The sequence below is a fragment of the Pteronotus mesoamericanus genome, unplaced genomic scaffold (assembly GCF_021234165.1).
Source record: "Pteronotus mesoamericanus isolate MK-2021 breed Mesoamerican mustached bat unplaced genomic scaffold, CSHL_Meso_final contig_33, whole genome shotgun sequence".
NCBI lineage: Eukaryota > Metazoa > Chordata > Mammalia > Chiroptera > Mormoopidae > Pteronotus > Pteronotus mesoamericanus.
The window spans coordinates 4668843-4688039 of record NW_026555135.1 but is presented as its reverse complement, the minus strand read 5'-3'; the positions used below and the strand labels follow the sequence as shown (position 1 = coordinate 4688039).

At 38.2% G+C, this 19197-nt stretch overlaps 2 protein-coding genes across 4 annotated transcripts in view; both read left to right on the top strand.

The window, feature by feature from the left end:
* PAK1 (p21 (RAC1) activated kinase 1) overlaps window positions 1-7233 on the top strand; it is a 142082-nt gene extending 134849 nt beyond the window's left edge. For all 3 annotated transcript variants that reach the window (XM_054576310.1, XM_054576311.1, XM_054576309.1), the window contains exons 14-15: window positions 449-586; window positions 5889-7233. In XM_054576310.1, the coding sequence (XP_054432285.1) occupies window positions 449-586; window positions 5889-5975 (225 nt within the window). In that variant the 3' untranslated portion in view covers window positions 5976-7233. The remainder of the gene's footprint in view (window positions 1-448; window positions 587-5888) is intronic.
* A 2540-nt stretch (window positions 7234-9773) lies between these two features.
* The window catches only part of LOC129072690 (glycerophosphodiester phosphodiesterase domain-containing protein 4-like), a 108755-nt gene continuing 99331 nt past the window's right edge, over window positions 9774-19197 (top strand). Inside the window, 2 exon segments of the mRNA XM_054576187.1 lie at window positions 9774-9920; window positions 17888-18014. Of these exon segments, the coding sequence (XP_054432162.1) occupies window positions 9774-9920; window positions 17888-18014 (274 nt within the window).

Here is a 19197-nt window from a genome sequence, read left to right as displayed (position 1 = left end):
AGATGTCTGAGAAATTATTACTGAAGGCACCAGTAATAATTTCCTCCAGCAAATGGGCAGATGTTTAACTCATCAGGCTAAGTGAGTAATAAACCCTATAGATCTGTAATCAAGAATAATAAACCTTCAGGTCTGTAACACATTTCATGGATTTACCAAGTGCTTTCCAATATACAATCTTATATTATTTTTACAGACATGAGGGATAAGCACTATTATCATCTCCATTTTACAGATGAGGAAGGTGGAAGTTCACTGGCTTGCATGTGGTCATAGGGCTTTTAAATGTGAAACCTGATCCTTAGGTCATATTCTTTCCATCATACCAAAGCCGCCTCTTTGTGTCTCGAGGCATAAAGCAGCTGATCATATTTCTAGAGGGCATGTCTGGGACCAAGAGAGAACCTCTTTCTTGGAACCTAAGGTGATTCTCCGTTTGTGTTGCCAGGCCTTGTACCTCATTGCCACCAATGGGACTCCGGAACTTCAGAATCCAGAGAAGCTGTCAGCTATCTTCCGAGACTTTCTGAACCGCTGTCTTGAGATGGATGTGGAGAAGAGAGGTTCTGCTAAAGAATTGCTACAGGTAACTGTCCCTATGCAGAGAAGCACCTGATTCTTGAAATCACTAAACCGAGCCTTTTTGCTTCATTTTTGTCTGTGAGAGGTGCTGGTTATAGAACCAGGCTTCTCTTCTGCCCCATTCCACACTCAACCTATATTTCTATGTCCCTAACCTTCTTCATCCCAGGCTTTTGCTCATGTTATTCCCTTAGGCTCTTCTTCAGCCTATTAAAATTCTCCATTCTCCTAGGTTCTGCTTAAAAATCTACTTTCTGAGCTCCTATTGAACTTTGTCTGTATCTTTCTTTAGCACTTATTTTATTCTGCCTGATGTAATCTAGCAGAGTTTGAGTGTTGGGGAAAAGAAGCTCTGACATGCAAATATTACAAAAGTTACATTTTACTGAAAGATAAGCTCAAAAGATGCATTTTCAGTAAAGGATATCAGAGGATATAAGTTTGGGGGATAGTTAAGAGTGCAGCCTTTCAAGTCTCCCCAGTTTCTTTATTGGAAACCCTCTCAGATGGTGGCAGTGGTATTCTGTCAGGCTTGGGAAGCCTGAAGTCAGGGGTGTACCAAGCCTTTCATACTACTGCCTGTTTAATCCTTAATATACAGCATAATTATTTCATATGGTTGCAAAAACTACCGTTAGCAGGTCACGATATTTGTATTTAACATTTATGTTTCAGATATAATTTTTTTTATTACTACTATATTTTACTACATTGCCTATGGCAATTTAATAATAAGTATTACTTGCAACTTTATGATAGTGATTAATCTGTAGGCGTGCACAGTCAGTTATTGTTGTATTATGAGGACCAAGAGCAACTAAGCAGGGCAGGGAAGAGCAGGACCTACCACACTGCCCTGCCTTTAAGTTAGTTATGGACATCTCTGTTTTTCCTACTAGATTATAACCTCCATTTTATTAATCTCTGTGTCTCCTCTTATACCTACGACCTAATTCAGAAGAGGTATCTGAGAAAAAATTTGTTGAATTGACTGGGATTGCTTAAAATATTTACTTTCATTGAAATGTTACCTTCTGGAACATATTTAGCATTTCTTTTTAATGGGGTTTCTGATTAAAGAACACTGGTCTATTAGATAAGAGATCTTGGTTCTGCCAAGTGTAATCAAGTAGTCTCTAAAAACCCCTTACAATAGTCAGTACAAATAGGATCCCTTTGCCTTTCATATGAGGTTTGTTCTGGAAACACTAGACTTCTCTATATAAGGCTTCTCCATACATATAAATTCTTTGGCTTCTCCATTGGGAAATGTTCAAGTACTATGTTAAGCCTGTGATTGGTGAAGATATTAATTAGGTACCAAATTATAGTTATTGAAAGATTAGTGCCACCTTGAGTTTTCTTCCTGATATAATAACTAATAATAAATGCATTATATTGAATCATTACCACACTTTATAACAACCCTGAGAGTTCTAGCTTCTGTTATTCCCATTTTTACTTGTGAGAAAACTAAGGATTCAAGTGTTGAGTGACTTTTCTATGATTATATAACCAATAAACAGTGAATCCCGAATTTCAACCTATGTTTTTCAGACTTTTAAGTTTGTGTGTTCTTGGCCACTACCCTTTTGGCTCAAAGAGTGTTAAAACTGGAAGGGACTTAGGGTTTATTAGGTCTACTTAATTCATTATATAGAGAAGGAAAGTGAAACCTCCCAGCTGGGTATTTGATCATGCTGCTTTCCCAACTTGGAGGGTTATAGAAATACGTGATCTGAGGACATTGGCTCTTCAACTTGGTACTATACATTGTAAATATTCAAAACCATGACTTTCAGAATCTGAAATGAAAGCCTCACATTTATTTCTTCTGTGCAAACACATAATGTGGGTAGAAGTACATAGGGTGTTATGTCAGAATTCATATCTGCATGATTTAACGAGATCTTCTATTCCTTTCATAGTAATAGTAACTTCTTGTTCTCAGTACCTCTTTATGTCCTTTCTCTGTCCAAAAGGAAGTTGAAGCAACTTCTAGCAAAGAATATATATTTATGTCTGCCTGTGTGTGTCTATACAAATATACAACATGATTATAAAGGACTTATAAGAATGGCAACAAAATCAAATATGCGAATAATTGGAGTTAAATAGTTTTGTTTAAACATCAAATTCGGTTCTTAGTTTCCTCGTATTCAGGACAGAAAAGGAAATGTAATAGTTGTATTTTTTTAAGTATATTTTGTTCATTATGCTATTACAGTTGTCCCATTTTTTTTCCCTCCCTTTTATTCCCTCCACCCTGGACCCCTGCTTCCACCAGCGTTCTCCTCCTTAGTTCATGTCCGTGGGTCATACATATAAGTTCTTTGGCTTCTCCATTTCCTATACTATTCTTGACATCCCTATTTTCTATTTTGTACCTAAAATTTATACTTCTTATTCCCTGTACCTTTTCCCCCCTTCTCTCCCTTCCCCTGCCCCGCTGATAACCCTCCATGTGATCTCCATTTCTATGATTCTGTTCCTGTTCTAGTTGTTTGCTTAGTTTGTTTTTGTTTTTTTTAGGTTCAGCTGTTGATAGTTGTGAGTTTGTTGTCATTTTACTGTTCATAGTTTTGATCTTCCTTTTTTTCTTAGATAAGTCCCCTTAACATTTCATGTAATAAGGGCTTGGTGATGATGAACTCGTTTAACTTGACCTTATCTGGGAAGCACTTTATCTGCCCTTCCATTCTAAATGATAGCTTGGCTGGATAGAGTAATCTTAGATGTAGGTTCTTGGATATAGGTCCTTGGCTTTCATGACTTTGAGTACTTCTTTCCAGGTCCTCCTTGCCTTTTACGTTCCTTTTGAGAAATCAGCTGATAGTCTTATGGGAACTCCTTTGTAGGTAACTGTCTCCTTTGCTTTTGCAGCTTTTAAGATTCTCTCTTTATCTTTCATCTTGGGTAATGTAATTATGATGTGCCTTTGTGTGTGCTTCCTTATTTTCAACTTCTTTGGGACTCCCTGAGCTTCCTGGACTTCCTGGAAGTCTGTTTCCTTGGCCAGATTGGGGAGGTTCTCCTTCATTATTTTTTCAAATAAATTTTCAATTTCTTGCTCTTCCTCTTTTCCTTCTGGCACCCCTATGATTCGAATGTTGGAACATTTAAAGTTGTACCGGAGGTTCCTAAGCCTCTCCTCATTTTTTTTTTGAATTCTTGTTTTTTCATTCTGTTTTCAGTTGAATGTTTATTTTTTCCTTCTGCTCCAAATCATTGATTTGAGTCCTGGTTTCCTTCCCTTCACTGCTTGTTCCCTGTACATTTTTCTTTATTTCACTTTGCATAGCCTTCACTTTTTCCTCTATTTTGCGACCATACTCAACCATATCTGTGAGCATCCTGACTACCAGTGTTTTGAACGTTCCATCTGATAGGATGGCTATCTCTTCATCACTTAATTGTGTTTTTTTCTGGAGTTTTGATCTGTTCTTTCATTTGGGCCATATTTCTTTGTCTTGGTGCACCTGTTATGTTGTAAGGTAAGGGGCAGAGCCTTAGGTATTGGCCCGTGCAGGGCAACTCATGTTGCTGGGTTGTGACGTTGTGTGTGTGGGGTAGGGGTCAGAGAGGGAACAATGCCACTTGCTTGACTCTCAGCTGGCTTTCAGTCACTTCCCTTGCTAGGCACAAACAAGTTGGGTCCTTCTTGTGCTAATTCCTGGATGAGTGGGTTAGCGTATATTCTAGGACCCTGTGGGTCTCTCCAACGAACTCTCCTGTGAGGCTCGGAGTTTCTTCTGCTGCCACAATCTCCACAGGTTTTTTACATCCAGAGGTTTTGAGGCTTTCTTTTCCTGCTCTGGAACCCTGGGTTGCATGGTCTATCTCACCCCCTAGTTGTTCCTCCCAGTTTATCTGCATGCAAATGTGGGACCATCAGGTCTACCAGCCAACCCCTTGCCTGGTCCTCCAGCGGCTGCCTTGCCATGCATCCTCTCCTCCCAGGCGGCCCATCTCTGCCCCTCCTACCAGTCTGTATGAGTGTTTTTTCTTTAACTTGTTGGTTGTTGGACTTACATACGTTCGATTTTCTGGCAGTTCTGGTTGTTTTTTGTTTTTAAGTTTGTTGTCCTTCTTTTGGTTGTGCAAGGAGACAAAGTATATCTACCTGTGCTTCCATCTTGGCTGGAAGTTAGTTCCTGTATTTCTTATCAAATGGAAGAAGCATCCCCATCTTTAAAACACAAAGACTTTTTGTTACTTAAGTATAAGAAAAATCATTTTTAGTTAGGAAGCTTTGAGTTACATAAAGAATTATTTTTTTATAACAGTTTTACTGAAAGTATAGACGCAGTTTTCATATATTTTCTCCACAGTGGTCTTCTGTAATAGTTGTGGGTATGGCCTAAAGTACAGTCCAGTGAAAATGATTTGGGAAAGGACCAGGCTATTTACCAAGTTTTTACTGAATTAATTAGCCTAACTGAATTCAAGGATAGCACAACGAATTATGAGATTAATGCTCCCGAAGTGCAGTATTGCTATATATCATTGAGTCATGATTAGTCAGTACCTTCCCCCAGAAGTAATTATTATTCTAATTATCACTGGTTTAGTCTTACCTAATATAATATGAACTCTTTCTTGTATCTGGGTTCTTTCACTCAACATAATGTTTGTGGGATTCATCTTATTGTCAGTGTATCAGTTATTTATTACTTTTATTTCTGTGTAATTTTCTGTAGTATTTTATGACTATAACATTATTCATTCTTCTCTTGGACACTTGGGTTCTTTTTAGTTATGACTATTATAAGTAAAGCTGCTATGAACATTCTGCTGTGTTATCTTTTGGTGGATACACAAAATCCTTTCTCTTGAAAATATACCTACGAGTGAAATTGCTGGGATATAGGATGGATAGTGTTTAGTTGAAGGTAAATGCTGCCAAACAGTTTTCCTGCATGGTTTGTTTTCTTTTTTAAACCTCATGATGCAAAGACATGCTCATTGATTTTAGAGAGGGGAAGGGAGGGAGAGATAGTGGGAGAGAAACATCAATGTGAGAAAGAAACTGATCAGTTGCCTCTTGTACATGTCTCAACTGGGACTGAACCCACAACCTAGGCATGTGCCCTGACTAGGAATCCAACCCGTGGCCCTTCAGTCCATGGACAATGCTCAACCAACTGAGCCACACTGGCCAGATGTCTCTTAATTTGGGGATGATCTGAAACTCTACAGGTAGCATCTTATGCAAAAAATGATGCCCTTAACATCTTGTAATAATGGTTGCTGAGGAAGAATGGTAAATAGTAATGTGTATTTTGCTTTTTTTTTTTCTTTTCTAGCATCAGTTCCTGAAGATTGCCAAGCCCCTCTCCAGCCTCACTCCACTCATTGCTGCGGCAAAAGAGGCAACCAAGAACAATCACTAAAACCACGCTCACCCCAGCCTCATTGTGCCAAGCCTTCTGTGAAATTAATGCTCATTTCAGAAATTCCAGCCCCTAATGCTCTCTCTTCCTTGCCTTGCTCCTCCCATTTCCTGGTCTAGTGCTGTCAAGACTTTGATCTTTGAAAACCATGTGCCCAGCATTGAAGAGAACTGAAACTGACTAATCAGATGATGGCCATCTAAATAAGGAATTTCCTCCTAATTTGTGGATGTGAAGGTGGTTTGTGATCAGGGCTTATATGAATAAACTCTTGGACTCCTATTTCTATGTAGCAAAATTGTACCCACATACCACCTCCCCAAAACCCCAGCCAATCAGGTTTTGGCTATATAAATTTTTGGCTTTATAACATTATCAGTTTGTAATTGGTTGAAGTTTCTTTAATGCTTGATTTTCTATGACTGAACTGCCTAAACACCTTATTGTACTTGAAAATTGGAACAGCTTGAGGAATGACATGGTGGTTGGTAATCTGTCAGGGACATGAAATGCCTCAATTTCCTGAACCACTATGGCACAACTGATCCTGATATGGGAGAGAGAGCTACCATGCTTTTCTTTGTGTGTACTTCTAGCAGCTGTTTGGGAGGACCTTGACCTAGTAGTGCTCCCCATGCTATTTCTTGTGAAATGGTCTTGGCTATGTAGCAGCTTTTGACTCCCTGCATCCCCTAGGCTGCTACCCCCATTCTGTCCTTGTTTAGAACATTGAGAAATTTCCTACGGCATATACTGGGTGAAAACGTGAAAAGTCAGGAAAAAAAAAATTTAGCTGCTTTTAGAACAAGGCTGGACACCAGGACCTGTCCAGCTATATCTATGTGATATTTTAAAAACAGTCTCTTTCTCAGTTTGAGGTAAGGAGCTAAAAGATTAACAGATCTTCTGATGGCCAGACTCTTTGGGTCAAAGGGAAGGATCTCCAAATCTGAGACTACATGTTAGCTTTGGATGGATTTGGTGGCTTGAGATGATATCTGCCAATTATGAGGGGACCCTGTTTTCACAATGCATGGCCTAGCTCTCTGCAAATGGAAATTCTTGCACTGGGTGTTTGGGATGTTTGCTACCTCCTGCTATCTTTGTGTTTTTTGGTCTTTCCACTGTGGTAGGACCCCTGGCCAGCATTGTGGCTTATCATGTCAGCCCCATTGGCTACCCTGTCATGCTCTGAGGTATCACTGCCTCTGCAGCACAAGTTTTATTTCCTTCAATAAAAGGACATGAAAATACCCTACTTGGAGTATATGCCTTTCTCTCTTCCTTCCTTCCCTCTCTTCCTTTCTTTATTTCCTGTTTTTTTTTTATTTTAAAATAATCTCAAACTTAAGGAAACTTAAGAAAAAATTATAAAATACATATTTTTCTTCTCATACCATTTGAGGTTAGGTGCAGATAAAATGCCCCTTTACCCTTACATATGTCAATGTATATTCTTTAACACTTTCATTTTAGATATAAATTAAGAGAAATGGGCCAAAATGTTTATATAAGGTATGGGCTCAAGCAATTATGGAGCTGGAGAAGTCCCATGATCTGTGTCTGAAAGTCGGGGGCCCAGTAAAGCCAGTGGTATAATTTGGAAGTCTGACAGCCAGAGAGCCAGTGGTGTAGATTTCAGTCAAAGTTTGATGTTTAAGAACCAGGATCTCCAAGGGCGGAAGTTCAATGTCCCAGCTCAATAGTCAGGCAGAAAGCAACCTTCCTTCACCTTTTTGTTCTTTTCAGGCCCCCAAGTAACTGGGTGATGCTCACCCACATCAGAGAGGACCATCTGCTTTACTCAGTTGACCAAATTAAATGCCAATCTCTTCTGGAAACATCCTACAAACACACCTAGAAATAATGTTTCACCAGAAACTGGGCATCCCATGGCCCAGTCAAACTGACACATGAAGTTAACTGTCATGCTCCCCAACCCCACCTTCACGTGAAGAAGGTAACTAAGTGAGCTGACGGTCCTAATGCTATGTGGTTATGGCTTTTAGGTCAAGGAGCCAATGTATTAAGATTGGTGCCCTCCCAATACTGTTTTGTGGGGGAAAAAACACAAAAGTACAGGAGATCCTCCATGCAGTTACTGAAATAACAAGTACAGTTGGATTTGTTATGTGTAAGACAGAAGGAAAGTTAGATGGTGGTATGAAAGTGATGAGAATCCAAAGACTGTACCTCCTCACTTTGAAATTGCAGTGGTAAACTGGTTAGTCTGACGAGGCCTGAGGTTAGCCGATTGCCCCTCTGCAATCTTAGAGTTGTTGATTAGTTGGATGTTAAAAAAGAAGCATTGGTGGACCTGTGAACTTTCCAACACTTAATTTGAGCCTCATAGGGATGACTTTACTGCTGGGATATCTAGACATCCACTCAGATCATGGAACATCCTTCATGCTTAGGCAGCTTAACAGCACATTTCCATGCCTTTTAATGTCTGCAGCACAATGGAGGCAAGAGAATTCTGAAACTCTACTCATAGGCAATTGTTGCTTGTCTAATTTTATATTAGTACTGAACATATCTATATCCTGTGTGTTAGTTTTCTACTGGCACATGAATTACCACAAATATTATGGCCTAAAATAACATAAATTATCTCAGAGTTTCAATATGTCAGAGCTCTGAGCATAGCATGGCTTGATTTTTCTGCCCAGCCTCTTATTAGGGTGAAATCAAGGTGCCATCTTAGAATTCTGCCCAGCACACCCTACAAGGTTGTGTCTGCGCTCAACCATCTGTTAAGATCCCAGGCAGCTGGATATAAGGGTCTAGAGCTCAGAGTTGAGGTCAGAGCTAGAGAAACTGAGGAATCAATGATTAAACGAAGCTAAAACAAACCCATTGTTTGAAGCAGGTTAGGGAAAAAAACAGAAAAAATGCTAAGAGAGGTAATCTGTGAACAACCAGGCTACAAAAAGTAACTCCTGAATTTAATGATGAACAAGAACTAATTTTACAGTTATTTTCATACGAACCAAAACAGAAGGCATACCCTAAAAGGCGCAGTTCAAAAGTACCGCTTCATGCCGTGGTTGGCGTTGGGTTTTGAATTCTGTCCCCGGGAACCTGGGGGCGCACCAGAGGCCACGCCCCTGCCACGCCCAGCCACGCCCGCCCCACCCCTTCAGGCGCGTCCTGGAGCCCGGCCTCCATCTTGAGAGACGCTGGTCTGCGCCAGTGCGAAATCCAGATTTGGGCTCGGGCTGTGGAGTCCCCGTAAGTAACGCGTCCAGCTCCGGGCTTCCCGCCGAAGCATCTCCCGCAACAGGAGCTTTATGAATATTACCGGTTGGCAGCCAAAGCCAGGGCCCTTGGGCCAGTCAGCTCACTAGGTCAGCTGAACCCGGAGTGGCCCTTACCTGCAGGGCTCCTGGGGGAAGCTGAGCCCGAAGGGCTTCCGCCGGTGCGGGTCGCCCGGGGGGCAACGTCCCCAAGGCCCGCAGACCCAGGGCTGGCCTGCGGGCCGGCTTGTCCTGAAGTCCTCGCAGGTGTGAAGGCTCGGCTCCGTGCCCTCAGCCCAACGCGGCGTGTTGTTCAACGTCTGGAAATAGGTGTTGAATGCATTCTGCGCGGTTTCTGGGGGTTGATGGCGGGAGGCCGAGTCTTGTTCTGGTGCCTGCATCCTGACAGGCACGCCCCAGTTTTTGATCAGGCAGGTGGGTGAGCAGTGGTGCCCTTTGGCCCTTTCCTGGCGTGGGAGGTACTGGCGGGGAAGTGGGTCTTGGAGGGAAGATCAAGGATTGGGTTTTGGACAAATGAAATTCGAGGTGCCTGTGAGAAATGCAAGTGGAAATCGCAGTAGGCTGTCGGATATGTGGGTTGGGACATCCGAGAAGAGGTCTGGCAGGGCAGCTGTTGATTGACTTTGACGTAAACGCGATTGAATTTGCAGTGTGGACCTTGCTACCGTGGCTGGTGGAGTCAAAGGTAAAGGACCCGTAGATCCGGGGGCGGTGGTTGTGGTAATGATTCTGGTTAACATGCCGCCTTTTATTCAGTATTCGGGCCGTTTACCATCCTCGCAGTCACAGAGCGTTTGTTCAAAACATCTTTCTTGGATAATCCGATATTTGCAACATAAACGCCAAGTTCGTGTAACTACTTGTACATCATCAAGTAGTTCAAACTTTTGTCTCATTCCCATTGTGCTTATTTTTCTTTGACTCATGGGTTTTAAAATATATGGTGTTTATGTATGGAGGTTCCTCATAAAATTAAAAATTGAGCTACCGTATAAATCAGCAATTCCTCTTCTGGGTATTTATCAGAAGAAATACAAAACACTAATTCAAAAAGGTATATGCATCCCTGTGTTCACTGCAGCATTACTTGCAATAGCCAAGATGTGGAAGCAATCCAAGTGCCCACTAATAAACAATTGGATAAAGAAGATGTGATATTATTTGGCCATAATAAAGAATATGTTACCATTTATGCCAAATGGATGGAGCTAAAGGATATCATGCTAAGTGAAATAAGTCAGAAAAATACAAATAGCATATGTTTTCATTTATATGTGGACTCTAAAAAATAAAATAAATAAACAAAACACACAGACTCATAGATACAGAGGACAAACTGATAGTTGCCTGATGGGAGAGGGTTGGGGAGTTGAATGAAAAAGGTGAAAGGATTAAGAAATACAAATGGACAGTTACACAGTAGTCCCAGGGATGTGAAGTACAAAGCAGGGAAAATAGTCAATAGTATTGTAATAACTAAGTATGCTGCCATGGGGGTACTAGACTTATCTGTGTGGTCACTGAAGTTATAGAAATGTCTAAGCACTGTGCTGTACTGAAACGAATGTAATAGTTAATGTAAACTGTAAAATAAAATGTTTTAAAATAATGGTGTCTAATTTCCAAATGTGGAATTTTCTAGTTTTCTTCTTCTTATGGATTTCTGCTATAATTGCAATGTAGTACAAATATACTCTTAAGATTTCAATTCTTAGAAATTTATTAAAACTACTTGTGTGACTCAGTACATCATCATTTTTGGTAAATATTGCATTTCGACTAAAAAGAATGTACATTCCATAGTCATCGAGTGCAGTGTTTTATAATTGTTAATTAGATTAGTTTGTTAATCAGATTGTTAGAATCTTCTATATCTTTTTAAAATTTATATTTTAATTGTATTTTTCTGTTACCATTTCTCCCTCTTATACTCCCCTCCAACCAACAATTATCAAACTGTTGCGTATGTCCTCAAATCCTTTTTTTTTTTTTGCTTGATCCCTCCACCCACTAACCACCCCTCACCCTCAGAGCCGTCAGCCTGCTCTCCCTCTCTGAGTCTGTCTATTTTGCTTGTTAATTCAGTTTGGTCATTAGAGTCCACATATGAGTGAAATCATATGGTATTTGTCTTTCTCTGACTGGCTTATTTCAATTAGCATAATGTTCTCCAGGTCCATCCATGCTGTTGCAAAAGGTAAAATTTTCTTCTTTTTATGGCTGAGTCCCATAGTTGTTTTATCCACTCATCTGCTGATGGACACGTGGGCTTCTTCCATATCTTGGAGATTGTAAATAATGCTGCAGTGAACATAGGGTTAAGGTTATATTCTCTCCAATTACTGTTTTCAGGTTTATTTGGATATATTCCTAGAAATGGAATCGCTGGGTCATAAGGCAGTTCCATTTTTAATTTTTTGAGGCATCTCCATATTGCTTTCCACAGTGGCTGCACCAGTCTGCATTCCCACGAATAGTGCAAAAGGGTTCCCCTTTTTCCACAGCCTCACTAGCACTTGTTGCTTGTTGGTTTATTGATGATAGCCATTCTGACCAGTGTGAGGTAATAATCTCATGGTGCTTTTAATTTGCTTTCTCTGATGATTAGTGACATTGAGCATCTTTTCATATGTCTATTGGCCATCTCTATGTCCTCTTTGGAGAAAGATCTATTCAAGTCCTTTGCCCACTTTTTGAATTGGATTGTTTGGGGGTTTTTTGGTATAAAAAACCCAAACAATTTGGTATTGTTTGGAAATTTATCCAAACAATAAAGTTCTTTATAAATTTTAGATATTAACCCTGTTTGTCAGATATATTGGCAAATATGTTCTCCCATTCAGTGGGTTGTCTTTTTTATTTTGTTGTTTCCTTTGCTGTGCAAAAACTTTAGTTTGATGTAGTCCCGTTTTTCTTTTTCTGTTCATGGGTAGGAAGCATTAACATCTTTAAAATGTATATTCTGCCCAAAGCAATCTATAGATTCTGTGCAATTCCAATCAAGATACCAATGATATATTTCATGGAACTAGAACAAATATTTTAAAAATTTTATGGAACCACAGAAGGCCCTGCATAGCAACAGTGATCTTGAGAAAGAAGAACAAAGTTGGAAGAATCATGCTACCTAATATGAAACTATACTATAAGGCCACAGTAAGCACAAAACTGGCGTAAAAACAGACACATAGATCAGTGGAACAGAATAGAGAACTCAGAAACATACACGTGCCTTTATAGTCAATTGGTATTTGACAGAGGAAGCAAGTACAGTGGGCTAAAGTGAGTTTATTCAATAAATGGTGTTGGGAAAATTGGACAGTTACATGCAGAAAAATGAAACTAGACCGCCTTCTTACGCCACATACAAGAATAAATTAAAAATGGATTAAAAACAAATGTTAGACTCAAAACCATAAAAATCCCAGAAGAAAACATAGGCAGTAAAATACCAGACATTGCTTATAGCAGTATTTTACCTGATATATTTCCTGAGACAAGGGAAACAAAATAATTTTCTATATTTTTACAGACTTTTTGTCTGTTTATCATTTATTGAGAAAGGTGTGCTAAATCTCCCACCATGATTGTGGATTTGTCTTTTTCTCCATAGAGAGACTATGTGGATTGAGTGCTATAAATTGAAAATTCTTCTTTTCACAAAAAATCATTTTCATCATTATGAATGTACCTCTTTGTCTCTACTAATGCTTTTTCCCCTCAAAGTTTTTCAAACTGCTGGTAATACAGTGAGGTATGGCTCCACTCTCACCCTTCCTTTAGTACACCTTTTGTGTTCTAAACTTTGCCATGTAACTTTATAATGCTCTCCTATCATGACTTGACCAGCTCTGCTTTTGCCTTTGACTTCACGACATCCCTTGAAGTAGCATCTGTAAATGGGCTTGCACATAGGAACTTGTTTTCTTGGACATTTTCCGTCTCCATGAGAATATGCTCTAATCTGGTTGCTAGGTCACCCCAGTTATACTGGGTGAGCCCAGTCTAGATCAGCAGAACAGGTACTGTATTTTGCCAAGTATAATGCATACTTTTTTGCCCAAATTTTTGAAGGAAAAATAAGGATGTGTATTATACATGGATACATGTTACCTGGAATACCTTGTAGCTGTTCTTGTGTTTTGTCATTATTTGTTACATAAAATATCTTGTATCATAATATGTTAAAAAATGCTAAAATTCCTTTATAATACAAAAAACAAGTATCTAAATATAAATAAAAATTGAATTTAAAAATTAAAACATTTTTTTCCTGAAAGTTTGGGCCAAAAATGTGGGTGCACATTTTACATGGCAAAATATGGTGATTGTTCAGCTCAGATATGTAAACCGTAAATGCTTATTTTTGTGTGTGAGGATTTGTCTTTGGTTGGTACATGGCATTATCCTGGTAATGTAACATTGATAAATATCACATACAAGATATGTCTCTTTTTCCATTCTTTTATCTTCTATCTTAAATCAACTTCTTGTAAGGAGTACATGGTAGGTTTTATCATTTTAATCCAGTTAGACAATTTTTGTTTTTTCTTTTAACTGGACCACTTAGTCCATTTATGTTGAAAGGGATTACTGATATATTTAGGTGTAAATCTGGCATTTATTATTTGATTTCTTTTTGTTCTGTTATTGTTCCTTTTTCACTTTTTTCTTGTTTTATTTTGGATTGAGTAATACTTATAATTTCTTTTTATCTCCTTTGTTGGCTTATTATATACATACACCCTTTCCCAGAGGTTACTTTAACTTATCAGAATATACCTTCAAGTAATTTAATACCAGTTCATGTAAGTACAAAAACACGCATTCATTTCCCTGCTCCTTGTCTTTGAACTGTTGTCACATATCTTACTTTTACAATTGTCATAAGCCGCAGTATTCATTGTTGTTTTTGCATCAGACTTCTATCTTCTGAAGTGATTTTATAAATAATAAAATCGTTATTTTACATCCACTCACATATTTAATGTTTCCACTGTACCTCATGTCTTTATATAGATGCCATTCCTACCTGGTAACTTTTTCCTTCATATTGAGTGACTTTCTTTAATATTTCTGGTAATATAAGTCACCTGGGGATTAATTCTTTCAGTTTTGAATATCTGAAAAGGTCTCATTTCACCTTTATTTTTTAAAAATATTTTTGCTGAGTGTTGAATTCTAGGTTAACATGTTTTGTGTTTTTTTAAGTTCTTTAAAGGTGTGTAACATTCTCTCTATGGATGAGTAATAGTACATTGTGTATATGTACCACATACTATTTATCCATTGAACAACCAATGGAAACTTAGGTTGCTTCCATATCTTCGCTATTGTAAATAATGTTGCAGTGAATGTAGGGGTGTCTGTATCTTTTTATATTAGTGTTTTCATTGTCTTCAAATAAAATACCCAGAAGTGGAATTGCTGGATCATATGGTTGTTCCACTTTAAATGTTTTTGAGGAATCTCCATACTGTTTTTCATCATGGTTGAACCGGTTTACATTCCCTCCAATAGGGGCCAAGGGTTCTCTTTTCTCCACATCCTTGCCAAAATTTGTGGGTTTTTGTCTTTTTGATAATAGCCATTGTGACAGATGTCAGGTAGTATCTCATTGCACTTTTGATTTGCACTTCACTTATGATTAGTGATATTGAGGGTCTTTTCATGTACCAATTGACCACCTGTATGTGTTCTTTGGAAAAATGTCTATTCAAGTCCTTTGCCCATTTCTTAATCACATTGTTTTTTGATACTGAGTTGTATGACTTCTTTATGTCTTTTGGATATGAACCCCCATGAGATACATACTTTGCAAATGCCTTTTCCCATTTAGTAGATTGCCTTTTTTTTTTTTTTTGATGTGCAGAAGCTTTTTGGTTTGATGTAGTTCCATTCATTTATTTTTGTTTTCATTCTCCTTACCTGAGGAAACTGGCCAAAAACATATTCCTAAGATTGATGTCAAAGAGCTACTGCCTATGTTTCTTTTAGGAAACTTTATGGTTTCAGGTTTTACATTTAAGTCTTTAATTCATTTTGAGTTTGTTTTGTATATGGTGTAAGATAGTGGTCCAGTTTCTTTTTTTTTTTTTTGGCATGTAGCTGTAGTTTTCCCAACACCATCTATTGAAGAGATTGTGTTTTCCCTATTGTATAATCTTGCCTTCTTTGTCATAGATTAATTGATGACATAATTTGGATTTTTTTCTTGTTTCCCTCTTCCATTACTTTGATATCTGTGTGTCAGTTTTTGTGCCAGTACTATATTGTTTTGATTACTATAGCACTGTATTGTATTTTGAAATCAGGAATGTGATACCTCCAGCTTGGTTCTTCTTTCCCAGGATTGCTTTGATATTTGAGGTCTTTTGTGGTCCATACAAATTTAGAATTCTTTGTTCTAAATCTTTGAAAAATGCCATTGGAATTTTGATAGGGATTGCATTGAATCCATAGATTGCTTTCGGTAACTTGGACATGTAAAAATAATTAATGCTTCCAGTCCATGGTGTATCCAGCATGATATATCTTTCCATTTATTAGTGTCATCCTTAATTTCTTTCATCAACGTCTTATAGTTTTCAGTATACAGGTCTTTTACTTCATCGATTAAATTATTTGTAAGTATTTATTCTTTTCAATGTGATTGTAAATGGGATTGTTTTCTCAGTTTCTTTTTCTAACAGTTCATTATTAGTATAAAGCAATGCAACAGATATCTGTATGTTAATTTTGTATCCTGTAACATTACTGAATTCTTTTTTTTCCTAATAGTTTTTTGGTGGTTTTCTGTTTATGGTATCATGTCATCTGCAAACAGTGACAGCTTTACTTCTTTCATTCAGATTTGGATGCTTTTATTTTTTTCCCCTAATTATTGTGGCTAGGTCTTTAAATACAAGGTTGAATAAAAGAGGTGAGAGTAGGCATCCTTGTCTTGTTCATGATCTTAAAGGAAAAGCTTTTAGCTTTTCTTTTTTCCCAAGATTTCTTCTTTAAAAAATATATCTTATTGATTATGCTATTACAGTTGTCCCCATTTTCCCCCTTTGCTACCCTCCACCCAGCACCCCCATTCCTTCTGGCAGCCTCCCCCCGCCTTAGTTCTAGTCCTTGGGTCATGCATGTAAGTTCTTTGGCTACTCCATTTCCTATAGTGTTTTTAATATTCCCCTGCGTATTCTGTACCTACCAAGTTTGCTTCTTAATCCCTGCACCTTTTCCCTCATGCTCCCGTTCCCCCTCCTAACTGGTAACCATCCAAATGATCTCCATATCTATGATTCAACTTCTGTTCTGCTCGTTTGCTTAGTTCATTTTATAGATTCAGTTGTTGATAGTTGTGAATTTGTTGCCATTTTTTAATGCTGATACTTTTGATCTTCTTTTTCTTAAATAATCCCCTTTAACATTTCATGTAATAATGGCTTGATGATGACGAACTCCTTTAGCTTTACCTTGTCTGGGAAGCACTTCATCTGCCCTTTCATTCTAAATGATAGCTTTGCTGGATAGAGTCATCTAGGTTGTAGGTCCTTGCTTTTCATCATTTTGAATACTTCTTGTCAGTCCCTTGTAACCTGCGGAGTTTCTTTAGGGAAATCGGCCGATAGTCTTATGAGAACTTCTTTGTAAGTAACTATCTGCTTCTCTCTTGCTGCTTTTAAGATTCTCTCTTTATATTTAACCTTTGGCACTTTGATTATGATGTGTCTTGGTATGGTTCTCTTTGTGTCCATCTTGTTTGGGACTCTGCGCTTCCTAGACTTCTATGTCTATTTCCTTCAGCATATTAGGGAACTTTTCTTTTTTTTTTTAAGAATAAGTTTTCAATTTCTTATTCTTCTACTTCTCCTTCTGGCTTCTCTATGATTCAGATGTTGGTACATTTGGAGATGTCCCAGAGGCTCTTTACCCTATCCTCATTTTTAAAAAATTATTTCCTCTTCTTGCTGTTCTGATTTAATGTTTTTTTTTCTTCCTTTGTTCCAAATGATTGATTTGATTTTCTGCTTCATCCACTCTACTATGGATTCCTGTAAATTTTTCTTCATTTCACTCAATGTAACCTTCATTTCTGATTGCATAATTTTTATGCTGTTGAAGTACCCACTGAGTTTCTTGAGTACCCTAATAACCAGTGTTTTGAACTCTGTATCTGACAGATTGCTTATCTCCATTTTGTTTAGTTCTTTTTCTGGAGTTTTGTTCTGTTCTTTCATTTGGGCCATGTGCCTTTGTTTCCTCATTTTTGCACCCTCCCTGTGTTTGTTTCTATGTATTAGGTAGAGCTGCTTTAACTCCCTGTCTTAGTTGTGTGGCCTAATGTAGGAAGGCACACCTCTAAGTTGGATGGGGAAGAACCTTGAGTAAACGCTAGGGCAGGACAACCTGTTTGAACTTGATTGCTGGAGTCTCACATATGGTGCCGCTGCCCTGTGGCTGTGTAACTTGTGTTGGTTCTAGAAAAGGATCAGTGGCTGCTTCCCGCCGTCTGGAGTTTTGTTCAGGAGGAAGTTGTCCCCTGGCACTCGCCCTGTTGCCAGACACTTCACTTTCTCCCCGTATGCCACTGGTGCCTTTCAAGCTCAAGCCCAGAGAGAGTGAGTCTCAGTTAAGTCCTAAGTCTTTTGTGGACCCTTTAAGAGGAGAGACCAGAGAATCCTGCAGTTTATTCTTCTGCTCAACCTGCACTGGTTTTTACAGCCAGAAGTTACAGGGACTTATCTTCCGGACACTGGAACGCTGGGCTGGATGGTCTGGTGTGGGGCTGGTATCCCTTGCTCCCAAGCTCTCTCTCCTGATTTTCATACACGACACATGGATGTGGGACCTGCCCTTCTGTATCTCTGTGCCTCATTGTCTCCACTCTCCTCCGCCCCTCCTACCCATCTGAATGAACATGACTTCTTTAATTCCTTGGTTGTCAGACTTTCATACAGTTTGATTTTCTGATGGTTCTGGGTAAGAGTTGTTTTGTAGTTTAACTGTAATTTTTGCTATGGTTGTGCAAGGATAAGAGCCGTGTTTACCTATGCCACCTCCTTGACCAGAGAAAAGCTTTCAGCTTTTCATCATTGTCTTATGTAGCTTTTATTATGTTGAGCTAAATTCCTCTATGTGTACTTTGTTGAGAGATTTTATCATAAATGGATGTTTAATTTTGTCAAATGCTTTTCTGCGTCTATTGAGATGATTGTGATTATCTCTTGTTTTGTTAATATAGTATATATCATTGGGGATTTTTTTTTGTGAATGTTAAAGAATCCTTGCATTCCTGAAGCAAATTTCAATTGATCCCGATATATGATCCTTTTAATGTATTGTTGAATTTAATTTGCTAATATTTTGTTGAGGATTTCTGCATCTATGTTCATCAGGGATATTGGCCTCTAATATTCTCTCTTTTTTTTTATAGTATTTGTATGGTTTGAGTGTCTAAATATAGCTAGTCATGTAAAATGGCTTTTGAAGTGTACCTTTTTCTTCAAAGACTGGAAATTTTGAGAAGGATAGATATTAACACTTCTTTAAATGTTTGATAGGATTCACCTGTGAAGCTGTAGGGTCCTAGACTTTTGTTTTTAGGGAGTTTTTTGATTACTGATTCATTTCATTGCTATTCAGATTTTCTATTTCTTTATGATTCAATTTTGGAAGATTGTTTTTTCCCAGGAGTTTATCCATTTCTTCTAGGTTGTCCAAGGTGTTGTTTTATAATTGTTATTAGTAGTATTTAATGATTCTTTGTATTACTCTGGTATTGGTTGTAACTTTTAATTCATTTCTGATTTTATTTATTTGGGGACCTCTCTCTTTTTGCCTTGATGAGTCTGGCTAGGAGTTTATCAATTTTGTTTATCTTTCCAAAGAACCAGCTCTTACTTTTATTGATCTTTTCTAAATTTTTTTAGTCTCTGTATCATTATTTCCATTCTCATATTTATTGTTTCTTT